The sequence below is a fragment of the Arvicanthis niloticus genome, chromosome 4 (genome assembly GCF_011762505.2).
Source record: "Arvicanthis niloticus isolate mArvNil1 chromosome 4, mArvNil1.pat.X, whole genome shotgun sequence".
Lineage (NCBI taxonomy): Eukaryota > Metazoa > Chordata > Mammalia > Rodentia > Muridae > Arvicanthis > Arvicanthis niloticus.
The window spans coordinates 1,400,012-1,426,454 of NC_047661.1; the positions used below are offsets into that span (position 1 = coordinate 1,400,012).

General features: G+C 41.0%; 1 protein-coding gene, 1 non-coding gene and 1 pseudogene across 2 annotated transcripts in view; all 3 read left to right on the forward strand.

Moving 5' to 3' along the window:
* The window catches only part of Fbxl13 (F-box and leucine rich repeat protein 13), a 175,371-nt gene that overhangs the window by 58,049 nt on the left and 90,879 nt on the right, over window positions 1-26,443 (forward strand). The window contains exons 9-10 of the mRNA XM_034501419.2: window positions 3,154-3,249; window positions 6,634-6,763. Of these exons, the coding sequence (XP_034357310.1) occupies window positions 3,154-3,249; window positions 6,634-6,763 (226 nt within the window). The remainder of the gene's footprint in view (window positions 1-3,153; window positions 3,250-6,633; window positions 6,764-26,443) is intronic.
* Window positions 7,255-7,382, forward strand: LOC117708018 (small nucleolar RNA SNORA17). The gene has a single exon (XR_004606752.1). It is a non-coding gene; the product is annotated as a small nucleolar RNA SNORA17 (small nucleolar RNA).
* On the forward strand, window positions 15,429-15,664 carry LOC117707862 (cytochrome c oxidase subunit 7A2-like, mitochondrial pseudogene; annotated as a pseudogene).

The window sequence follows — 26,443 nt, forward strand, 5'->3', positions numbered from 1 at the left end:
GATTCATGGTTGCCCTATTTTGGTTACATCTTGTGATGATTAATGTTAATTGTCAGATCTGGGCTCACCTCAAGGGCGCCAGTGAGGGATTATTTAGCTGCTGAAGTACCTTTGAGGGATTATGTTAATTAGGTCAGTGGAGCCAGGGAAGACCTAAAAGTGGGAGGTGCCTTTACCCTGGAATAGGTCCTGGACTGTGTTAAAAGGAGAAAGCTGATTGAGCACATGCATTTTCGTTCTACTGCTTCCTGACTGTGTTGTTGATCAGCGGCTCTGTCAGGCTCCTTCATCAAGTCATCCCTGCTATGATGGATGGACAGTATCCTGATACTATGTAACCAGCTGTCTCAGGCTCCTGAATCATTGTCTTCCCTGCCACGATGGATTGTATCCTGATACTATGAGCCAGTATTCTCTATTTCTTCTTCAAGTTGCTTTTGCCAGGGTATTTTATCACATCAGCGAGGAAGGAACCCAGACACCACACAAGCGTCATTCCTTTGTAAGCACTTAATCTCTGGTTCCATTACAATATTTTTTAAAGATTTATTTATTTATTACATATACAGTGTTCTGCCTGCATGTGTGCCTGCAGGTCAGAAGGCACCAGATCTCATTATAGATGTCTGTGAGCCACCATGTTGTTTCTAGGAACTGAACTCACGACCTCTGGAAGAGCAATCAGTGCTTTTTTGGCTGTTCGAAATTTCATTAGGTTGCCAGGTTTTGTTTGTTTGTTTGTTTCTCTCGAACATTTTAATCTGTGGTTATTTTTGGATTTTACTCCTGGAATTCTGTATAAAGATGCATGTTATATGTTTTCATGCTATGCAACATTCCTCACCTCTTTGTCTTTTTAACTTTTCTAATGTGTTTGTGCTCTATTTTTCTAGTTTTTTTTTTTTTTTTTTTTAGATAAATATTCCAGTTTATTTTCTGCGGCTTTAACTCATCAATTGAATTTTTAGTTTTCAATAATTACATTTGTAATTCACAGCTATTTTATTTTTAAAGATGTATGTACGTGTCTGTGCGCGAGTGCGCGCACGCCCACGTGCTGTGGGAGTCCTCCGTGAGCTGGAGTTAAGACTGAGAACTGCCTGATGTGGGTGCTGAGAGCTGAGCTGAGGTCTTCTGGAAGAGCAACAAGGGTTCTCAGCCACTGAGCTCCCTCTCCTGCTCCTATTTAATTTTAGACAGATTTTAGGTTTTTTGACACTATCTTTCTCAAGAATGCCATCTTCCCTGTATTGATTACCTTAAAGTTAAGTCTTAAAGGTTTTATAATCACAGTCTGACAGTGATGTTTTCATTTCTGTTTACTCTTGGATTTTTGGCTAGTCTTTTGTTTTATTTGGGCTTAATCTGTGGCAATTTGTAATGCTTGGCTTCAGTTTGTGTCTCTTTAGAAAAAATGATTTATTTCTGACCGATGTCCCAGGGTTATTTTCAATTTGGAACCCTGTTGCATGCTAACATATCAAATCCAGCTGCAACGATTATAAATTTCAGGTGGACTCTATAAACAATTAAAATAGGCATGGTAACTAGTCTTTGGTCACCAGTTCTTTGGGGTTTAATTTTAATTTTATTTTAATGGCACTATAATGTGTAGTGTGTATGTGACTGTGTGTGTGTGTGTGTGTGTGTGTGTGTGTGTGTGGTGCACGCCTCTGTTGTATAAACTTGGTGGCTCTCTTGTGTGCCTGCCTATTTGTTATGAGACCATCCTTATTGCCTCCCAGACACTCATAGCAGGAGTACCTTGTTAGTCTGGATTCATAAACTTCTTTTACTTAAAAACAATTCAAGTTATATTTACAATTTGTTCTAGTATTTATTGAAGTTTTGTATTAAGAGTTTTTTTTTTTTTTCCAATCTACTACTTTTCAAGAGATGGAAACCAGATGGGTTTATTGAGCATTCTCAAGACTATCACAACTTTAGGAAAATTCAGTTCATCTTAGCAATTATTGGATGAGCTTTGTGTATCAGCTACTATTTAGAAAAAATCACTAGCTTTCTTCCAGAATACTACCTTCATCCAGAAAACAAATATGCTCATCTTTTTACTGTTTTTCTGTAGCTATCACTTTGAACTATCACATGATTATATTTTTAAGAGGTTTATAGAAGCTGGGCAGTGGTGACGCTCACCTTTAATCCCAGCACTTGGGAGGCAGAGGCAGGCGGATTTCTGAGTTTGAGGCCAGCCTGGTCTACAGAGTGAGTTCCAGGACAGCCAAGGCTACACAGAGAAACCCTGTCTCGAAAAACCAAAAAAAAAAAAAAAAAAAAAAGTTTATATAAAACTCCTTATACAGAGTTTGCAGCTCAATAGTAATAAAATGTTGTCTACATTATAGGGTTCCATATAGTACTTTGTTCAATTCATTGTAATAATATAGTTTATGGGGGCTGGAGAGATGGCTCAGCAGTTAAGAGCACTTACTGTTCTTCCAGAGGTCCTGAGTTCAATTCCCAGCAACCACATTGTAGCTCATAACTATCTGTAATGGGAATCTGATGCCTTCTTTTGGTGTGTCTGAAGACAGCGACAGTATACCCACATATATGAAATAAATAAATAAATCTTTTAAAAAGAATATAGTTTATGATGCGGCTTTTAAAAAAATTCTCAGATTCATGTTTACAAGAGTCTGAAGAAACTCATTTTCCCTCAAATGGCTCTTGAAAACCAAGAGACAACATGAGTTACTGAGCTCAGAGCTTTGTACAGGACTCAATTCACTATAAAGACACAGAGCATGGCTGGACATGATGGTGACACATGCCATTAATCCTGGTTTGGGGAGGCAGAGGCAGGAAGATCTCTGTGAGTTCAAGGCCAGCCTAGTTTACATAGCAAGGTCCAGGTCAGCCAGAGCAGCACAGTGAGATCCTGTGTCAACCAATCAACCAACCAAACAATATGCAACACATACACATCTCTAGAAAAGGATGGCACTGTGGCACATGATAAAAGGCAGCAATGGATAAACTGTTGGGACGCAGAGAAAGTTTCTCCCTTGAAATGTAACTCTAGACTTTCCTAATATAAAGAAGATACTGGCCTTACTAATACACACAATGGAAGAGCTACACCAAGATTCAGATATCAGTGAAAACTATGTTTCCTTTCCCTGTGTTTAGATTTTCTTGTACCTCACTTTTAAAGACATGATCACGTGCAGCCAAGTCAACCGTTCCTGGATGGCGATGATACAGAGAGGCTCCCTGTGGAATTCTGTAAGTAGAAGTGCAGGGCAGCATGGTTCTTCTCAAAGGCAAATGGGAATAGGTTTCCATAAAGTCCTGAGATAAGTTAGCCCCCTTCCCTGCTGCCCACTCCTTCTCTGTTGCCACCAGCAGAAAGAGCTTTTTGTGTTTTTGGTTTGTTGGCTGTTTGGTTTTGGTCAGCACAAACCTGGAGGAAGAGGTAAAAATATGGAGTAACATTATGTTAAGAAATCTGTCTGTATTTAAAATTCTAAATGGTGGGATATATAAGTTGGATATTATTTTTAGACTGAAGCAAAGCCCCACTTTGTTGGATAAGTTACACCTCACCCTTGTTTCATATTTTGTGAACTTATTCCTGCTGATGAGAACAGACTATGTTGAGCTCTTGACTATGAGGGTTTGTGGCCCCATGAGGAGAGCAACAATACCAACCAACCAGAGCTCCTGAACGTCTAAACCACCAGCCTGAGAGCACATAGGGAGGGACCCATGACTACATCTTTACATGTAGGGGAGGATGGCCTTGTCGGGCATAGGTGGGAGAGGAGATTCTTGGTCCCATGAAGGATGAACACCGAGTGTGTGTGGGGAGTGGGGGTGGGAGTAAGGGTATAGTGGGGGGTACATCCTCATAGAAGCATGAGGAAAGGGGATGGAATAGGAGGTTTCTGGGTGGTGGAGGGAAGGGGGGTTAGGATATAAAATCTGAAATGTAAATATAATATCCAATAAAAAAAAGAAAAAGAAAAAGAAAACTTTTAAAATGAAGCATTTGAGCAATAATTCCAGCACTCAAGAGGCTGAGACAGGCAAAGCTCTGAGTTCAAGGTCAGTCTAGTCTACTTAGTGAGATCCAGGACAGCCAGAGCTATATAGTGAGACACAATCTTAGCCCCTTTCTACAAAAAAAGAAAAAAGAAAAAGAAAAAAAAAGAAAAAAAGAAAAAGAAAAGAAAAAAGAAAAGAAAGAAAGAAAAATTATTTATTATTTTAATTTTTATAATTATTTTATGTGTATGGGTATTTTGCTTCCATCAGTGTACCACCTACATGCCTGGTACCTGCCATGCCAGAAGAAGCATTATATTCTCTAAGATTGGAGTTTAAGAAAGTTGTGAGCTGTCACATGGCTGCTGAGTCACTGAACCTGACTCCTCTGGAAGAACAGCCAGTGCTCTTAACCACTGAGCCATCTCTCCAGCCTTGAGGAAAAAACATGTAGAGTGTATGATTTGTAATTACCATCTCATAATTGTAAGGTTAGTTCTAAAACAGAGAAGGAGTTTTCTTATTGAACATGGCTGATGGCATGTGGAACCCATGAGAGCAGGTGTTTATATGGACTTTGAATAGTCAGGGTTGATAGATAAACAAGTGAAGACCCCCCAAACTCGGGAGACCCTTACTCAAGTCTCCGGAAGTCGAGACCACCCACAAACTCCAAGACACCATACTTGGATGCAATCAGCAGAAGTTTATTAGCCAGTGGCCAAACTGCACACTCATGCAGGAGTAGAGTTTGACAAAGCCAGTCGGTCTGAGGAGGGTTTTTAAAGGAGTAAACCACAAACCAGGGGAGTGGGAAGAGGGGTGAGGGGTTGTCAAGGATACATAACATAAAAATAGTGGAACATTTCAGAGGAACTTACCCTAAATGATTTAGAGCCATGTGAAAATCACTCTGCACACTCATTCTTCTCAAAAATGTAGTGTTACCATGTCACTGTGCCCTACCCTGTCATTACCAACTATTTCAGGTTAAATATTTCTCACTTTCTCCAGTTACAGCCCCACCTAGATGACTAGTATCTTTTTTTGTGGTCAGGAATGTGTCTTCCTGCTTTGGGGCTTTTCCCACCCACAGGTGGGGTCTACTTCCTGAGGCTTGAGGAATGTAATCCAGCAGGTGTCCTCTGATTCAGGGATAATGTCCTCCACCTGGAATGTGTCCCAGGGCAGTGAAGGCCTGAAATCTTATTTTCAGTTCTGTGTTCTGGAACTTGTGCTCTTTCTGCTCAGGTCTAAGGGCAAAGAAAAAGCCTGCATATTTTTCACAAAATGGTCTTTATAGTTTTTCACTCTACACAAGAAAATTAATACACAGATACTGAAAATATTTTTAGCTGTAAGTTTAAGCTTTTGTTTGAAACATCTAAGGTTTGAACATTTGATTTCTTCTTTCAATTTCTCAAAGCCTCCTTACAATTGTGCCACACTTGAACACTCACAGGGAAATGAAGAGACTTGTTACTTTAAACCATCTTATTTGCTGAGTGTGGTCCTGATATCAATAGCATCAGCATCATGGAAGAGCCTGTCAGGGACTGTTGGAAATACAAACTCTTAGGCTCTCCCCTACTCCTGCTATGTTTACTAAACTCAGGAGTCAACAATCTGTCTTCACAATCCTTCCAGATAATCAGTTGCAGGTCCAGGTTTTAGAGTCACTTTCTTAAACTCAAAGGCAAGACAGGCATGTCTAATTTGTTAGCTCCTCATTAGTGTGGCATGGAGTGCGGAGTGGGTACAACCTGACAATCAGGAGCAGGATGGTGTACTGATGGGATGGATGGATGTACACGGAGCTGACTTTCACCTAGAGTTGCTGGCACCTTGTCCTCTCCTCTTAGTTTCTATGAAAAAGCTTAACAGATTTTGTACCTAGAGCCTGGCCACCTGGATACAGTTCAGTTTGAGTACATGGTATCATAAGTCTTCTAATGATCAGTGAGGGAAAGTGATGGAAGTCAGCTATAAATTAACTTTAGAAAACAGGGAAAATAATGACAATAACAGTCCTCAAACCTTGGCTGACAGCATAAGTGATCCCAGCTGTTGAGATTACAGCATCATTCACAGACATAAGAACTCTCCAAGGGACAACATAAACTTCATTTTTACTGTTGGCCATGAGACTTCTCAGAGTCTCTTTGCAATGAGAAACACAGTCATTTCCAACATATAAAAAGAGTATAGTCTTAGGACAAGACTAGTATAAAAAACACCAGCCTAGAAGTTCATGTCAAAAATGCCAGGCTGGGTGTATGTCTTACGTCTTGGTGCATGCCAGTGCACTGACAGATTCAAGCAAGCTTATTTATAGGCCTTGCACAGCTTGTAAATGTTTGTTGTTGTTTGTTTTGTTTGTATTTGCCAAATTTAATAGTTTTGGAAGCATGTTTGCAAGTATAGTCATTATTTTGTAAAATTTGTGTATTAGCACACCCAACATTATTAGTTACTTTTCCCATTTGGAAATAAATCTACGAAGAGCTTCTAGCATTTGATGCTTTGAAATGTTTAAAAATTTTTTCTTTGTTTAAAATGTTTTAAAAATGTTTAAGAAATGGCTCTTTCTTACTTCTTAATGCTTCTTATTTATCTCCTTAGATTGATTTTTCTACAGTAAAAAACATTGCAGATAGATGTGTGGTGAGCACCTTACAAAAGTGGCGTCTAAACGTGCTGCGCTTAAACTTCCGGGGCTGCATCTTCCGAACAAAGACCTTGAAAGCTGTCAGTAAGTATGCTTGCCCTAGGGGCTGCCTTTCACTGTTGTTTGCAAGTGAGAAAAGTGTTACCAGGAAGTCCAGGAATTGGTTCTTTGTTCATTCTTCTTGATCACTTTTTCCTTTTGTCTAGAATTCCTGTATGTCTGTTAAAGATATTAGAATATATTCTCATTTTAACAAAATCTGACAGTTGGCATTAAAGGTTGTTTCTCAAACCATTCATCCACGTATGGAAGAATTCCTATGTTTATCAGTTTTTCTAAAATCACATCGGCATACATACAATTTTAGTAGAGAAAGAAATTAAGCATTTCTTTCCCATCATCTGAGCTGATTGCTTTTAGTAGTCTTAAAGGTAGATAAATTAATTATAAATCTCTCTCTGTTTCTCTCTGCCTCTCTTTCTCTCTCTATATATATATATAATACATATAAAATATACTGTTTACTAAATCTATAATCTTTGAATAAAGAAAGTAAACTCAGGAAGTAACATTTATCTGCCCCTAGAGATGGCAGGTATGGCTGCTGGGTCACTTGTGTGTTAGTAAGTGACAGAGAGAAGAAAGGCTATGTCTGCTCAGTGTTCTGACCTATGAACATCTGAACAATTAGTAGAGTAACATTCGCTGAAAAAAGAAAGCTTGAGATGACCATCAATCCAGTGATCTGAACAATTAGTAGAGTAACATTCGCTGAAAAAAGAAAGCTTGAGATGACCATCAATCCAGTGACTACCAGTCTGGTACTGCTCAGGACCTGATGGCTTCCCAAGATGGCAAGCAAGCTGAAGACTAGAAGAATCACTTGGGACCTTAGGCCCCTGGCGGGAGTAAGCCTGTGACAGATGACCTTAACATGAGGCAATGAACGTGGGCTGAGGGAGGAGTGAACCTGAGATGACCACCAATCTGGCACCATGCTGGACTGGGGGGCGGGCAGACCATGCCTCAGATGACCCCTGCCCAGTACCACAAAGCACAGCACTCCTGAGACCACTCCTAGATGACCCCAGGCACTCAGAGACCCTAGATGACACTGAAAAGAGCAAGTAAGTGGTGGAGAAATGGAAGAGAAAGAGAAACAGAAGTATATGGGCATAATGAAGAGAGACCGAACTAGAGATTAGAGGGTAGTGAGGAACAGTGTGATGTGAGTAGTTGGTCCCACCTGGGACCTTGGTGGGGTCCTGGCCTGTGCTGCCACTGGGGGCTGTGTCTGGGTCCATGGTCCTTTAGCTGCAGGGGTCTCTTACCACTGAAGGCCAGAGAGACATCCCTGGTCTGGGATGCTGCCCTGGGGGAGATACTTATACCCGAAGGCTGTGCAGAACTGACCCCATCCCTCAACTGGGCATCATGGGAAAGCTGGCCCTGGGAGCATTCGAGCAGGAGAGCTCACCCTGCCCCTAACCAGCTGCAGTACTTGGGAGAATGGCCCTGCACATTGGGAGAGTTATGGGTGAGCTGGTTCTACCACTTGTCTTTTATGTGGTGGCATGGATAAGGGAGAGATATCTTCTTCCCTTGCCCCTCACTACCTGTGGCAGGTGGGAGACCTGGCCCCTGGGATCATAAGAGCAGGAGAACTGGCCCTGTGCCTTGCCTGCTACAGCACTAAGGAGAGCAGGCTCTGTACTTCACCTGGACAGCACAGTAGAGCTGGCCCTGAATGTAGGGGTTGCAGGAGAGCCAGCCCTGACTCTTATCTACTGGGTGGAGGGAACTGACCATGTCCCTTATGTACTGCAGCACTTGGAAGAGTAGGCCTTGCATCTTGCCTGGGCAGCAGGGTAGAGCTGGCTTTGGTTGTGGGGGTTTCTGGTGAGCTGGCCCCAGGGGCATGAGAACAGCTCAACAGGTTGACCAGATATTAGCCTCAGGTCCAGGGCTTTGAATTGTCCTACCCAAATATCTAACACATCAGTGAACTGCTGGAGTACATTAAGGGGCTGATCCTAAAGATCTAAAACTACAGGATGTCAATGACACTGGGCAACAACAGGATATCTGAGAAGAGTCTCAGTGAGGTTCCAGTATTGATAGAGTAGCAAAAGCCAGAGACTTCATACAAGACCAATGAGTCTTTATGATGAACAAGAAAAGCTATAGTGTGGGACACACTGTGACACATTACAGCTTCCATACTGAGAGTGTTTTCCTCTGTTGGAGGGGGGGGGCAAGTTGCAAGGATAAACAGCTGGAATAAGGGGAGAGAGAAATGGTGGGATTGGGGGTGCATGATGTGAAATTCACAGATAAAAAGTTAAAACAACAACAAAAAGAAGTAACATTTAAAGTTTCCTTCTGACTTAGGACTCTGGTGACCACAATAGTGAGCATGGTGTGAGATTCTGAGGAATGTTAGGGGTGGTCTCTAGAAGCTCACCTGTGGTTTATTGAGATAAAACCCACCTAACATAGACTTTACTCACTAAGCCACTGAGTATGACCTATTGGTTTTATTGTATTTATGATGCTGTAATTCATTACTATCAATTGATTCTAGCTCATTTTACCCATTCTATAAATACACCCTACAGCCCTCTGTTGTGGTAGTATTCCCCAGTGGCAGCACAAGCACCTCACTATTCGCCCAATGTTCTGGATTCTCAAATGAAAGACACACACACACACAGAGTCTTCTATTTTAATATGCCTTAAATAGTGTAATGGCTGGGCCATTCCCAAACTTCTACATTGCTAACACGCCCCCCCCCCATATTCTTGAATTATTACTTACTAAAATCTATATTTCATCTTTGTTACCCTAAACCCAGTCATGGAGGGGCCCCATGGGACTGCTCTTCCCTGGCTCTTCCATGGCTGTATGCTCTTTAACTTGATCCTTCTGCTTCCCCAACATGGCGGCTCTACCTTCCTCCTGTGTCCTTTGCCCAGGAACCTAAAAGTCCACAACACCCCACTCTTTTTTTTTTTTTTTTTTCACCTCAAAGGAAATAAGAGCTAGTTTATTGTAGATCAAATGAGAGTGACTATAGCCCAGGAACATAGACTCAGGTTGTTTCCTGGGAAGTAGTTACCTGAGCATTTTATAGTCATAACTCAAGGCAATTAAGCACATTAGTGAGGAAATCAGGTAGGCTGGTTACAACAAGGGGGAGGCATCTCTGCTATTAGTTTTGATTTTTATTGTTTTTATCAGTACATGCTAATTGGGGTTTCGTGATAACATTTTCATACAGGAATATAATATATTTTGATCATACTCACCCCCCCCATTTCCTCATGCCCAATGATCCCTTTTCTCTTCCTAACTAGTCTGATTCATTGTTCATCCCCTCCCCCAACACTGTTGCTTTTCTATCCAGTCTTATTCATTCATCATGTACAATCCTTTTAATATACTGTTGTATTTTCTGATGTTTTCTTAAGGGTGTTAGTATATATATTTTAAAGAAATATTAATTTTTTGTTTTCTTTCTTGTGGTACCTGCTTGGTATACTTATTTGGAATACACTAGTATTATAGAATAAATTCAGGGAAAAGTGTCTCTATTTTTGCCCCCTTAAAGAGTTTGAGAAAGGTTACTTTTACTTATCTTTTAAATGTCTGGTAGAATCTACCAATGAAGCCATATGGTTCTGGGACCCCTAGACCCTGTGGAGAGGACTGAGATGCACGAGAAAATAAGGAGGCACAGCAAGTCAAGAAGTCTGATCAAGCTGGCAAAGATTTTATTGTTCACACAGGTTATATACTCTGGTAACAGGATATGAGGAGGGGCAGGAAGGGAAAGGGGGCTTTGCAGGTAGGGGAAATTGGCTGCAGCTGTGGGGACTAACTAGATTATACCTGTTGTTCGCACAAAGCCTTGCCATTACCAGGGGTTCTAAAAACATCTATCTAGCAGGATGTTGGCTAAATCTAAAGATCAGGAGGAGGGGTTACTAAGGTGAGTTGCTATGAGGCCTTGTTTGAAGTTCTGAGAACTGAAAGTACAGCAAGTGAATCATGGAAGGTAAGCAGAAAGAAGAATAGTAAATAAGAGAGCCAAGAGTGAGTGTTTGCCAAGAATAAGGTCTTGCCATGGCTTCCCACAGATGTCCTGCAGTTTGGCCATTTTCATAGGTGGGCAATGTTAGCATATTTCCTTAATGACTTACCTACTTTTTGTATGCTTACATGTACATCTTTTTGGTGAGGTGTCTAAAATGTTTTGTTTCTCTGTTGACTTTTGAAGACTGGATCTTGCTATATAGTCCTGGGTGTCCTTGAACTTGTGGTGATTCTCTTGCCTCTGCCTCTTGAGTACTGGAATGATAGGAATACACCACCACAGTTAGGTCTGTCTGGTGCACTTCAAAGTCAGCTTGTTTCCTTATTGTTGAGCTTTAAGAGTACTCTGTGATGCCATTTTCACATAATTTAAGATAATATCCATTTTCCAATGTGCCATGTAAATACATTGTTGTAGGGCATGGCTCTCCTCCCCTTCTATTTATCTTCTTTTTAAACATAGGCACAGTTATAATTCTCTCTTGATTTTTTTAAAAACCTAATTCCATGTAAAGCCTTCCTGGTATTTAGGACAGCCCCATTTTGCAGTTTGGTATAGAGAGGAAGCAAGCTGCACTGTTGTGACTGTGTAGGGTCCAGATATATTCTGATAATGGAAATTCCTGTGCCAGATTCTCTCCTATGCAATGGGTGTATTCACTACATGGTCATTATATCAAATGATGACATATATCATGACTGGAACATATGAACCTATTTATGCTTGCATTTGTATCAAGATAGCCCAAACATAACTTCTTAAATTTTTATAATTCTTTTAAGTTTTTGTTTTTTTTTCTGTATATTTTAAAAGTATAGTAATTCTTAGTACAAATATCTTTATCACAGCAATAATTAAGTAGGCAAATCTGACCAAATCTTAATTTATTTTTAAAAGAAGCAAATAGAATTCCTGTCTCAACTATTGTGATGTTTTAATTTAACATCATCAATTTAGTAAAACCAGTTTTAATTCCTGCAACCTTGAGTGAATTAAAAATAAAAAGTGTTTCCACTCCTTGCTTTAGTCTTTTACTGGTGTGTGGAGAATTACACATATTTCTGGCCATAGGTCCAGTTTTCTGATTTTAGATCAAAGATAATATTAGTGCAACTATTGGGCCATTGGGCTGCCTGGCTCACCAGTGTAATTCTCACAGAAATGAAAGCTTGAGGAACGTGCACAGTAAAGTGGTATCTTAAGACTTTTGAAAGGCAGATAATGAAACACTTTATAGAATTCTGTCAAGTACACTCATTACTGAGCTGTATTTATTTGCCAGAGCAAAAGAATAGCTCATATTTCCTGAAATAAAATATGAATTTATAGAGGACCTAGGCTCCAGAGGAAGGAATTGTTAGTAAACAAAACAAAGGCACTAAATAATGTTAACTTTCTTTCCCAAGGGTATTAGGCCAGCAGCGACAGGCTTGGGGCTTAGGAGACTTCAACTCAGAGTAAAAATTTACTTCAGAAAACTCAGAGAACAGTTAGTCTAGAGAAAAGATTTTTAAACACAAAATTATCCAAATACTTAAGTGATAAGCATACTCTTTCAAATATGTGTGCCTCAGAATTTATTATCATGTTTTATCAGTTCAGAATATAGTAGTGATTTTGGGCTATACCACTTTGGCTACCAGGAGCTATCTGAATTTGAAAATAGAACACACACACACACACACACACACACCAGCTAATTTTAAATGCCTTGGCTACCTCAAAGGCTGGGTACTCCTAAACCTTCCCCTGCTGCCCTAGGCCCAATAGCTGAAGTGGCCAGTTGCCACACACCCAAATTCTCACATGGCTGGTTGGCTCTCTCTCCTGCAGCTCTAAATCTGATGTCTCCCATAGAATCATGATAATTCTCTGTCTGTTCTTCTTTCCTGCATCCTAGCCCGTGCAAATATAAGGGTCTTGCCCCATCTCTGTTTGCCCAGCCATTGGCTGCCAGAATCTTTATTGATCTATCAAAAACCAACTAGGGACAAGGAATTTCAATATTTGGACAGATTCCTGATAAAATCAAAGCATTAGAACCAATCGCCAACACCTCACCTTTTCTATCCAAATTTTTTTTAAAAATTTTTCTTTCAGGAATAAATTGAGCATAATCATAACAAATGTGTAAATTGCAGAGTATGATATACAATTAACATCCAGCCCATCATATTTGTCAATTAGAAAAAGTACTCTAACATCATATCCTAACTAAAGATGTTAAAATTTTATACCTGAGTTATGTTTTGATTTAAGCCTGTATTGCCATCTGAAAACTATGCTTTCAACTCTGTATCATATATCTTAATGCTAAACAACTTAAGTTTGCTTATGAGACTATAACTAGTTTTCAACCCTGTCAGAAATCAAAGAACAAATTAAAAATTACCTTAATATATAGCTTCCAAAAACGTAAACAAATTGTAGAGACAGCTGACTACCTGAACAGTCCCATAATTTCTTATAACACTGGAGCATCTGTCTTTAGCCTTTTGGCCCAGAGCCATCTGGCAGACCCTGAAATGAAGCAGGAATATTAACGACCAGCTTACCATGTGTTGGCAGAGCTTTGTAGTCAACTGTCCCACATCTGTTTGTTCTTTTTGAACAGTATTTTGTCTGCAGATGAAATAGGCATTTTTTTTCTTTGAATTGTGATAGCAGGGCAGTGGTGGCGCACGCCTTTAATCCCAGCACTTGGGAGGCAGAGGCAGGTGGATTTCTAAGTTCCAGGCCAGCCTGGTCACAAAGTGAGTTCCAGGACAGCCAGGGCTACACAGAGAAACCTTGTCTCAAACAAAACAAAACAAACAAACAAAAAAATGAAACAAAACAACTGTGAAAGAGAGCAGACATGTCTCTAATCAAAATTTCTAATAATGATGAAATGATTAAATCTCAGATTCATTGGACTTCAGATGTTTTTGAGGATTATCTATCTATCTAAGGTATATCTGAACTGTTAAACCTTTAATACTCTTACGTATTTCTAATACCTAAGAATAATATCAAAAATGCCTATTATAATTAAATTAGAATCTAATATAACCATGAGTTTACTATCTTAATTTGCGTTACTTAATCATCCTAAACAGTTTGTAATAGCAGTTATAAAAGAACTGGATCAAAGCCTTGTGTTCTTAATTGAGTTGCAAGGGCACAATGCCTATCTAAGAGTAACAATATTAATTTCAAATTTTGTGTCAATATACAAATTTATATCAATGAAAACCTTAATTCTAGACAAATATGTAAATTCTGTACAAATGTAAGAATTAACTTCAATTTTACATCAATTTCTATCAATGTAAAATATGGCTACACAATGTGTTGTTGAAGAATAAATTTAGTAATCTATTCCATCTATTTTCTGCCTGTTCAAAATTATGACCATTGCAAAATTATCTCTAAAAATGACAACCTATCTATAATTTGTAAAAATAACCATAACCAGACACCCAAACTCAAGGAATCAGGCTGATGACTCTCCATGGCTTCTTCCTACTGAATAGGGGTGACAAGAAATTCTTTGAAGGGGTGGGAAGGGGTAGGAAAATTAGGAAATTGATTAGAGTTAAGAAAGCTAGCTTTTAGCATCTGTTATCCAGTCTTTGTATGCTTAGATGGCTCAGGGCTTGACTGAAGTTCTGACTGGATTTGTCTGAAAGGTTGGATGAGGAAAGATCATTTGCAATCTGTAGCAATTCCTGAAGCTGTTCTGGAAGCAAATCTCTGGACAGCATCAGTAAGCAGGGGACTGGAACAGCAGGATAGTTCCATGTCTCTGAGGATGAATCTTGTCAAATCTGTACATTCTATGATGTATGAATCTCACAACCAAAATTTTATTACCATTAAAATATTTGTATGGATTGTGCAGGGTGCACAGATCAGTTAAGGATGAAAGTTTGCTCCTTGTTTGAGTAGGTGAAAGACAACTATCTTTTTTATGAGTTAATTTTATCAATAACCAATTGTAACAAATCTTCATTCATGCAATATGAAGGAGGGCATGAAGAATCTTAAGGATTCCATAACCAACAAAAGTTATTGTCGGGGCAGATCCCAGGTGGCAGCTCTGAACCCAATCTCATAAAACTCAGAGAAAGTGAGCCTCCCAGGAGCTCTAACCCAGGAAGTATCTTAGGTAAGGAGACAGCAACACCTAGCCCAAACAGGGAGTAACTGGGACCTACTAGGACCCAGGAATTTACTGGATGATGATGCTGGACAGATGTCATACAGATCCTAATAGAACACAAATGCCAGCCCAGGCTACTATACCCAGCAAAACTCTCAATTACCATAGATGGAGAAACCAAGATATTCCACAACAAAACTAGATTTACACAATACTTTCCACAAACCCAGCACTACAAAGGATAATAGCAGGAAAGCTCCAATACAAGGAGGGAAATTATACCCTAGAAAGAGCAAGAAAGTAATCCCTTTCCAACAAATCTAAAAGAAGATAGCCACACAAACAGTGCCATTGCTAATAACAAAAATAACAGGAAGCATCAATCTCCTCTCCTTAATATCTCTCAACATCAATGGACTCAATGGACTTAATTCCCCAATAAAAAGACAGCCTGCTTTTCTAGGGCGGTCACACTGGCATCGGCGGTAGGAAGCCGGCCTTAGCCAACATGTACTACAAGTTTAGCAATTTCACGCAGAAGTTGGCTAGGGCTTGGGCTTTGGAACCCTATACACTGCAGGGGTTAAAGCCTGTTTCCACAGAAGCACCGCCTATCATATTTGCTACACCGACCAAACTGACCTCCAATGTCACAGCAGATGATTATGCTGGGAAGAACAAAGTTCCAGAGCTGCAGAAGTTCTTCCAGAAGGCCGACAGTGTGCCCATTCACCTGAAATGAGGCCTTCCTGGCCAAATGCTTTACTGGACCACCATGGCTCTGACAGTGGGAGGGACCATCTACTGCCTCATTGTCGTCTACATGGCCTCGCAGCCCAAAAACAAATGAATTTGCCTGTGGAGGACTGGTTCACTTTGTGGCAGAAACCCTTTGAATTCTCACGTTTCATGTTTTCCACTTGACTAGTCTACTTAACATTTTGCAAACAAAGGAAAAGATAAGAATACACTGTTTTGGTTTGTTTATGGCGTGCAGATGGCCTGTCAGCTGTCAGAGCTTGTTTGACAGTTAAAAGTATTGTTTAAGGAAATGACACTGAGCCATCACTGAGCTGTGCTTCTGCTCCTGATTTCCCTGGAGATTCTGGATAAAAGTTGCTCATGGCCAGCAGTGCTCAGGGCCTCTGGGACCCAGGCAGTGTCTAAGCAGGAAGCACAGGAGCCTTTTTGGGTGTAGGTGTGATTGAGGAAGGAAGACAAAAGCCAGAGGACAGGCAGGTGAAATGAAGGCTTGTTAGCCTACCTAGGAGATTGCTCTACCTTGCAGAAAAATGTTAATAGATATTATTTGCAACCTGCCTCGATTTATTGGGCAGTTTGTTTCAAAGGGTTATTTGCCTCACCCAGACCTTAGGGAAATATGTATTTCTTCCATCATGGGAAAGAACACCTTTAGACAGCTGTACCAGGAATTCTCCTTTAATAATGCTGTGGCTTTAAGTTATGATTTACTTGACTGCGGAATAAATACATTAAAAAAGAAAAAGAAGAAAAAGAAAAAGAAAAGAAGAAGAAGAAGAAGAAGAAGAAGAAGAAGAAGAAGAAGAAGAAGAAGGAAGAAGAAGAAGAAGAAGAAGAAGAAGAAGAAGAAGAAGAAGAAAAAAAAAAGAAAAAAAGACATAGCCTAATGGACTGGATACATAAACAGGACCCAGCATTTTGCTGCATACAGGAAACCCACCTCAGTGACAAAGACAGACTTTACCTTAGAGTAAAAGGCTGGAAAACAAATTTTCAAGCAAATGGTCCTAAGAAACAAGCTGGAGTAGCCATTCTAAAATCTCCACCCTGAGAACACAAAGGGAGGGACTCATGGCTCCACCTGCATAGGTAGTTTAGGGTGGCCTTGTCAGGCATCAGTGGAAGTGGAGGGCCTTGGCACCTGAACGTTTGGATTCCCTAGTGTTGGGGAATTGAGAGCGGGGAGGCAGGAATGGGAGGATGGTGGGAGCACACCCTCATAGAAATTGGAGGAGGGGGGATGGGATAAGGGGTTTGGGGGGGAGAATGGGAGAGGAGATAACATTGAAAGGTAAATAAATATCCAATTTAAAAAAAAAAAAAAACCAGATAATGGGTCTGGCAACTGTAATTGAGAAGTCAAGATGTTTTTTTTTGTCAACAATTTATTATGGGAATTTTCTATAATCCTCAAGGACAAGGTATTGTGGAAGAGGCCCATGAAACTTTAAAAAGATTGGAGATACATACTGTTGCTGAGACAAAGAATGATGCTGACCTGTGAGCTTTCTGAGTGCTCTGACAAAGATGACTCGGGAGCTGTATTGAACATATGTTCCTGACTCACCTTTGCTTGACTATATCCCAGATGGTGTCGCTACCCACATCCGACCCTCGGAATAAGGCAACCGTGTTCTTCTTCAAGCGGTTTATTCAGCTCTCTTCCTCTCTCTCTCTCTCTTTCTCTCTCTCTCTTTCTCTCTCTCTCTCATCTCCTCCTCGTGCATGCCCTTAAAACCTTTTCCTTGTTCCAATCAGCGATTGCCACGATGTCACTACTAATTGGCCACTCTCAATGATGCGAGGTGGGGTGATCGGGTAACCACACCTCTCAGCACATACAACTCCATATATGGAGTTGTCTTTTCTCTCCAGCAGTGCCTATGCCAAGCGCCACCTTGTAATGGCGAGAGCAGAGCCACTTCCCACAGCTCCCCCTTTTTTGTTTTATTCAAGCAGAAGGACATAGAGGTCTGACCCCCTGTATTTGAAGGGAGATTGTCAACCCCATTTTCACCACCTGCCGTCTACAGTATGGTTACCATGGGTGACCCAACCCGATGCTGTTTTCCAGGGGACAGGAACTAGGGCAAAACCTGTATGCAGTCAGACATATGTCCGAGGGTGTACAGCGCCCTCTGCAGTGCTATGCCCTACATCCTGCTGCATGTTACAACTCAGAGCTCTTCAAATAGCTTAGCCAGATTTGCAGGGATTGGCCTCCTTCAAGAGCAGCAAATGCTTTAACAATCATGACATTAGCATTGCACTGTTGCATACGAATCTTCAGAATGGACCATAGTGCTAGGCAACTGACAAGAACAAGGCTAAAGCTAAGGGCTACAATTCCTGCCCATTCTTTTAGGTGGTTCATTGCAGATCGGATACAGGAGACCAAGCCCTCAGCAACAGACAGGTCAACACGGGTAGAATTCACGTGCACCATGGCTAGCTGCAGCTTCTGCATCAAGCCATCGAAATCTTCCATCCAATTTCCTGTAAAATACTGAGATAAATTTCTAGACAAATGAGCTGCTTGACTTGCATTTTCATATCTTACAGATGTCACACAAAGACCTGTATACTTCCACTGACAGCCCAACTGAGCTAATTTCATGAGCATATCTACTTGCTCCTGGACTAGATCCACTTTTTGATTCACCAGCATAATGCCGGCTCTCAATTGAGAATTAATCTGCCTTTGTGTATCCAGGGCCATAGCCGCATTGGCCTGATGCAGTAGCAGCAGTAGCTGACACTGCAATAGGTGTCACGATGGCGGCAGTAATACCAAAATCCCTGCATGTCCTAAACAGGGTCATAGCTGATGGGGCCTGCACTGGCCAAGGAACGAATCTAGGCATTCCCATCTGAACTCTTTAGTTTCTCCCTGCAGGGTCAGGATCTTTTCCCCCATCACCATCAGCATGAGCATCATCTTCACTAGCAACATCATGATTAGATAGGAGCTTCTGTTGTCGGCTTTGCGTTGGACGAGTAAGTCTCTCTGGAACCCACAATGGCTGTTGCCCATCCTGTAGAAAAACACAAACAGACCCTCTCGCCCACACCAACACTGGGTCTGGGCCATTCCACTGACCAGTAAGGATATCCTTCCATAACACTTGTCCTTTATTTGCTGGAGACTGTTGCGCATGTTGCTGTGCCGCGGACTTACCCTCTTTGTCCAATTGAAAATAATTGAGAGTAAAAAGAGCAAGTCTTTCTCTAGGTGTCTTTCCCATACCTACTCCCCCTTTTTGTTTTATTAAACACTCCTTCAAGGTTCTACGGGCACGTTCAACTATGCCCTGTCCTTGGGGGTTATATGGGAGTCCAGTGGAATGAGATATTCCCATGGCTTTGCAAAAGCTCTCAAATTGGGAGGAGGTATAAGCTGAGCCATTGTCTGTTTTTAAGGACTTTGGCATTCCCCAGGCATTCCATGCCTCAAAGCAATGCACAATGACATGTCTTGCTTTCTCTCCGGTCATTGCCATAGCGGCTATGACTCCAGAGGCAGTGTCTACAGATACATGTACATACTTTAATTTTCCAAATTCAGAAAAGTGCGTAACATCCATTTGCCAAATATGCAAAGGGCATAAACCCCGGGGATTAACACCCACAGTTGGGACAGCAATATATGGCAGACAGGAATTACAGCATTTCACAATGCTATGAGACTCTTCGAGAGAGATCTTACAGCGAGTAACCAATGCGCGTGCATTGACATGAAATTGTTCATGGAATGTCTTAGCGTTTTGAACAGGAGTATGAGCAGAGAATATAAAGATGGCTCTGGTAGCCTTATCTGCCAAATCATTTCCATCTGCCAATGGACCAGGAAGTCCAGTATGAGCTCGAATATGTTGTACATAAAATGGATTTTTTCTATTTAAAATTTCCTGCTGTAATTGAATTAAAATTTCTCGAATTGTACTTTTAACATTTATTTTTCCTACTGCTTCCAATATCTTAAGAATATTTACCACATACTGGGAATCAGAAATCAAATTAAAAGATTCTTTAAATTTTTTAAATATCATTAATACAATTTGTAATTCAGTTACCTGAGGGGACTCTATGGCAAACTGGACAACTTTGGGGCTATCACCAGAAACCACATATGAGCCACAGCCAGTTTTAGATCCATCAGTAAATATTATTTTTACATCTTTTAATGGAACAGCGCTAGTCATCTTTGAAAAAACCACTGGATGTTCTTTTATAAATTGTAATAAGGGATCCTTGGGTAAATGATTATCAATAATACCTAAAAAGGAACATCTCAATATAGCCCAATCATCCATGGTGGAACATAATACCTCTTATTGCTGGGCTATATAGGGCACCACAATTTTTTTGTGGCTCACTTCCAAAATATTGTATGCTTTGTTGTAACCCTTGTAAGGCCAAAGCAGCCACAGCACTTGGATAATACTCCAAGATCTTTCCAGGTGATATTTTTGGATGTATCCAAAGCAAAGGTCCTCCCTGCCAAAGAACTCCAGTGGGCTGCTTTGGGGTAGATAAGATACACAATTCTAAAGGGGCTGTTAAAACCCTCCTACACAAGTAAGTGGTCGACAGGGCCTTTTTACCCCATCCAGGGCTACTCGAGCCTCAGGTGTCAAACTTCTAGGAGACATCAAATCAACATTTCCTGGCAATATATCATATAGTGGTTATAATTGGCTATTAGACAATCCTAAACAAGGCCAAATCCATTGAATATCCCCTAGCAATTTCTGAAAATCATTTAAGGTACACAATCCATCTTTACGTACTTGAATTTTTTGTGGCCTTATTTCTTTTGCAGTAATGACAGATCCCAAATAATTAATTACTTTGTCTTATTGTACCTTCTCGGGGGCTATAATTAGGCCAAAATGTCTCAATTCCTCAACCATCAATGTATATGCTTCTTCTAAAATTTATTTACTCTTTATAGCCAATAAAATATCATCCATATAATGATAACAATAAAGCTTTGGGAATTTTTGTCTAACGTTAACTAATGCCTTATCCAAATAGAGTTGACACATGGTAGGACTGTTGGCCATACCTTGAGGCAAAACAACCCACTCATATCTCCTGTCTGGTTGGGCATGATTAATGGAGGGAAGAGTAAAGGCAAAATGCTTGGGATCTTGTTTGCACAAGGGAATGGAAAAGAAGCAATCTTTTGTATCTATTACTATAAGAGGCCATTCCTCTGGTAAGGTAGAGGGCAATGGTAAGCCCCTCTGAACAGGTCCCATAACTTCCATCTGGGCATTAATGGCTCTAAGATCATGCAATAATCTCCATTTTCCAGATTTCTTTTTGATAAAAAAAATTGCTGTATTCCAAGGAGATGTGGATGATTGAATATGTCCTAAAGCCAATTGCTCATTTACTAATTCTGTGGCTGCCTGTAGCTTTTCTGAGGAGAAGGGCCACTGAGGAACCCAAGCTGGATCCTCAACTTTCCATGTTATGGGTAATGCTTCCTCAGTGGCCCCTGGGAAAAACCCAGCCCTGTTCTTCCCTTTTTCAGGTTGCTGTTCTTCCCTTTTTCAGGTTGGGTAGTATAGAGGATTTTCTGCCCTGTAGGTACTTTCCCAACCCATGTTCAGGGTGGTGCCCCATGCGTTTCATAAGCTTTGGGGCAGCTGTTCCATAATCTGCTTCATTAGTCAATATAAAACCTGTGTCTTTCAACAGATCTCTTCCCCACAATGACATAGGAATTTCTAAAACATAGGGTTGCATAGTGCCAGAATGTCCTTCTGGATCCTTCCATGTTAAAGATCGGGCACTTATATCAGGGGATTTGCTATATCCTAGCCCTTGTAATAATTGTTCTGACTTTGAATAGGCCAACTTTAGGCCAATCTTTTATGGCTATAATACTTTTGTCTGTTCCTGTATCTAAGAGGCCAAGAATACTTTTTCCTTCTATTTGTAACTCAATAAGGGGTCTCTGTTCTAAATCTATGGCATAGCTTATATAAGGTGTGCCTGAGGATCCAAACCTTTGACCTTGTCCCTCTTTATCAGCTGAGGGAAACAAAGAATGGCAGCTTGGTAGCACAAGTAATTGTGCAATTCTATCCCCTGGGGAGATCGCAGCTATTCCCCTGGGAGAAGATACCATGATTTTTACAATGCCCAGTATAGTCAGAATCAATTACTCCAGGGTGAACAATGACCCCCTGCATAGTGGTAGAGGGTCTACCAATCAAGAGTCCCACTGTTCCTTCAGGCAAGGGTCCTTTGAAATCTGAGTCTACCAACTGGGGTCCCATTTGGGGTGTTAGTACAAGTCTGGTGGTGGCACAGAGGTCAAGCCCTGAACTTCCTCTTGTTGCCCTTCTTGCTGATTCCATGCCATTGGCCTTCTCAGGGATGGCCAGGATCTCTCCTCCTCCATTGCCCCATATATTTGAGGGCCCTGAGGACGAGTGCCCTGGGCCCCGTTTTTTGGCTTAGTGCCCCCAAACCCGGGAGCAAGCAGTTACCCATTTATGTCCTTGACTGATCTACATTCATTGGCCCAATGGTTCCCTTTTTTGCAATGAAGGCAGAGCCCTGGGGAGGGTCTTGAAACTCTCCCACTCCCTCCTTTTTGGGGGCAGTTCTTCTTTAGGTGGCCAGGCTGATGACACCTAAAGCAATTCCCAGAATTGGTTCCTTGCTTCCTCATAAGTTGCATGACTGCAGCTGATAAACCAGCATAGATAGTGGTCCGATAGTGATAAACCAGATAGTGGTCCGCCTATCTCCCTGCATATCTTCATCCAGACCTCCAATCCCTTACTTTTATAGGGGTTGATAGCCTGTTGGCACTTCTTGGTACACTGTTCAAAAATTAGCTGGTTGATTAATGGCATGGCTGCATCAGGATCCCCAAAAATTCTACCAGCGGCCTCTACCATTCTGGCCACAAAGTCAACAAAAGGCTCAGCCGACCCCTGGGTTATCTTTGTTAGGTTCCCTTGTACTTCTCCTCTATTAGGAAGGGCCTTCCATGCCCTGGTGCCTAATTGATTATTCTGCTCATACACCTGCATTGGGTAATTAATCTGTTGGTTGGCAAACCTACCCTGTCCTAGTAGCATGTCTTGATTCCAGGCCTGTTGGCCTGCGGCCGCATTAGCAGCGGCCTGCTCTGCTGAGAATTCTATGAAAAATGCTTTCCAACCAAGATATTGGCCAGAAGTTAAGCAGGCCTTGGCTAGGCTCATCTAATCACTTGGGGTCATGCAAAATCGATGAAGAGATTCTAATTGTGCTATGACAAAAGCTGCACTAGTGCCATAAGCACGGACCCACTCTGCGAGCCGTTGAATTATTTTAAATTCCAAGGGCTCATGTACTCTATTTCCCCCTCCATCCTGAAATATGGGAAAGCACTGCTGTGTCCTAGCTTCTCTCCAGGCCTCCAGACAGAAACTCTGTCCACTAGACATAGCTATTTCCGGGACATAGGGTGGTGGCCATGGCAAATTTGGCAGCCCTGAGGCAGAAGGTTCCACATTAAGTTCTGCCTTCTCCAGCCTTCTTACTAATTTTTCTAGCTCTTCCTCAGTATCAGTATCCTCTCCCTCCTCATCTGTTTCTTCTGATTCCTCTGACTTTGCCAATCTCTCCTCTTTTAATTGCTCTAACGCCTCGAATCCTTTTTTAAGTTCCTTCTGACATCTTCCTTCTTTATCCTGGATGCAGCTATGCACCAACTTCCACAAAGGGTGGACTCCACCTTTTAACTCTCCTTGCTCCCATACAAGATCAAGATCCCTCCCAAGCTTATCCCAGCTTCTAAGTGTCAAGTGACCTGAAACAGCAAACCATGGGGCCACTTTATCAATTTCTTGTAAAAACTTTTCTAATGTAGAGGACTTTATCCCCAGCCCTTTGGCTTTTAAAAGCTCTTTCAGGGCAAAAAAATTGGGTGACTTTGTGAAGTTCCCATCTTATAAGAAACTTGTCCGAAAACCCGCAACTTTATTGGCTAGTTTCACTTTAGCACCTTATCGTCTCTTCCCAGAGCCTGACTTGTCCCACTAACTGGGAACCTACTTTCACTTTCAACTGTCACTTTCAACTCTCTCTTTCAACTCTCACTGTCAACTCTCACTGTCAACTCTCGCTTTCAACTCTCACTGTCAACTCTCGCTGTCAACTTGTCCCAATACCGGGAATCTATCTTGTCTCCTACCCGAGAACCTAACTTGTCCCACTACCTGGGACCTTACCCAGTCGACTGTCCTGAAGCCGCAAGATAGTTCTGAACACGTCCCGAGAGGTTTCGGTGGATCTCGGGTTTTGGCACCACTTGTCACTACCCACGTCCGACCCGCGGAATAAGGCAACAGCAACTGTGTTCTTCTTCAAGCGGTTTATTCAGCTATCCCTGTACAGCGTGCTTCCTCTCTCTCTCTTCTCCTCCCCGTGCATCCCCTTAAAACCTTTTCCTTGTTCCAATCAGCGATTGCCACAACGTCACTACTAATTGGCCACTCTCAATGACGCAAGGTGTGGTGATCAGGTAACCACACCTCTCAGCGCATATAACTCCATATATGGAGTTGTCTTTTCTCTCCAGCAATGCCTATGCCAAGCACCACCTTGTAATGGCGAGAGCGGAGCTGCTTCCCACAAGATGGGCCAAGCTGCCTTGCCTCAAGTTTTTAGACCTTGTGGGATAGAGAATCGAAAAGAGAAATTATGTCTCTTGTAACACATCCAGAGAGGTGTTAGGATTATGCCAAATATCCTACAGGTGTCTTTAAACTTTTTTCTAATTATAATGACAGTCATTGTGAATTTCAAAAGTAACACTTCTCCAATATTTGTCATGACACTTGGGATGGCTCCTAACTCTTGAACCCTGAACGTCTTTCAGATAATTTGAATGGGTTATAGAGCATCATTTGTTGTTCCAGATACCTATATAAATCCTTTTATATACTCAATACATTAGTAATTTTTTTTGCTAGATGGTTAACAAAAATAGTTGTCTTAACTCCTTGTGTCAATGCTATTGCAGAAGCAGTTGTGCTAGCAATTAATGGAATTAAAGCTGTTATACCAGAAATAATAAAGCCCGCTACCCTCTTGCTTCCACTTAAAGCCTAACTCACTTCTTCCAGCACTTTCAAGCTTTTTTTTTTTTTTTTTTTTTTTTTTTTTTTTTCAGAGAATCCAGGTTTTCTAATACTCAGGGCAGTAAGAAAAAAGCTGGTTGATAGACCCCCATAACAGACATGCCAGGTTTCAATATACTAACATAATTGGAAATTATACAGTCAGTGCAACTTACAATAAATGCTGTAGAAGAGACAAGACCAATTTTAACTTGACAATTTAAAAAGCCTTAAAACATGCACTACCCTTGTTTGAAATCCAGATCCTGTCCCAATATTATCTCTTGCTATCTTAACATCATAGCAAGCTACAGGTAGCTTCCAAATATGTCTCTGACAAAGTCTAGATCCAGTCTTCCAAAAGTAGACTATTGTTTCCCATATTGGATTGATTTCTAGACCAGTACATGATTGAGTTCTAATAGCTGGGCACCTTTAAGAACACTAGCCCTTCTTGTCCTGAGAATACTTTTATTCCTGCCCATAGTGTTAAAGCTTATCTTTAACAATATCAACATGTTGGTAGCCAAAGTATGTGGATTAAACCTGAAAATAGACCCCCAGACAGAGTTATTAAATTAATAGGCTGGCAAGCCAAGGACGGGTAAGGTTCTGCACAGAGCCTTACCAACCTAAGACAGAAGTGCATTGCCTTTGATAATGCATATTTCATGATGGGTAAGGAAAATATTTTTGTCAGAATGACCTAAGATAGGCTCAGTCTTGTTAACAAAATAAAAAAGGGGGAGAGGTGGGAAGCCTTTGGGACTGCTTGGCAAGAAGCTGACATGGGTCAAGGACAAGGAAGTAGGCTTCAAGCAGGAATCTGACATTAGACTTAAAGAAAGAAGTAATTTCAGGTAGGAGTCTAAATTGTATGCTACAACAAAGAAGTAATCTCAGGCAGGAATTTACATATTAGGCCAGAACAAAGAAGTAATTTCAGACAGAAATCTAAATCTTAGGTTAGAACAAGGAAGTAGACTTCAGACATGAAAATGACCTTGGACTTGTATAGGGTAGTAGGCTCAGATATTTTGGTCATCCTGATTAACCTTTAGAAACAGTGATCACAGAAGTGTTCACATAACTGGGTTTAAGGCCTTGCTTCTTCTTTAGCTATTTGTGTTTATTGTATTGTTTGTTCCTTGACTATTTGCATTTATTGTATTGCTAGACCCTCAACCTAGAACTGACCTTAATGCATGCATGTAATCAAAATGGTATAAAAGCATAAAGGAAGAGGAGGTATAGGATAGGGAGTTCTAGGGAAGGGAAATGGGGAAAGGGATGACATCTGTATTGTAAATAAATAAAATATTCAACAAAAAATTAAAAAAAAAATTATTGTCTCATTTTAGCTAAACTTTTGGCTAGAGACATGTTTATGTCTAAGCCAGTTACTATGCTGTTCCTGTGTTGAGAAATCAGCAAATCAAGTTACCTGTCGTGTTTGATTTTCTCAAAATTTTCAGGATTTTCAGGGGGTCTTCCTCTGCCATATCTGATTCATATTACTCTGGAAGGGGTCCAAAGCCTTTTCTCCTTTCCTGTCAATACAAATACAAAGCCCCTCTCCCAAAATAGCATGTCCTCGGTCCAGTAACCAGAGATCATTAAAGATATA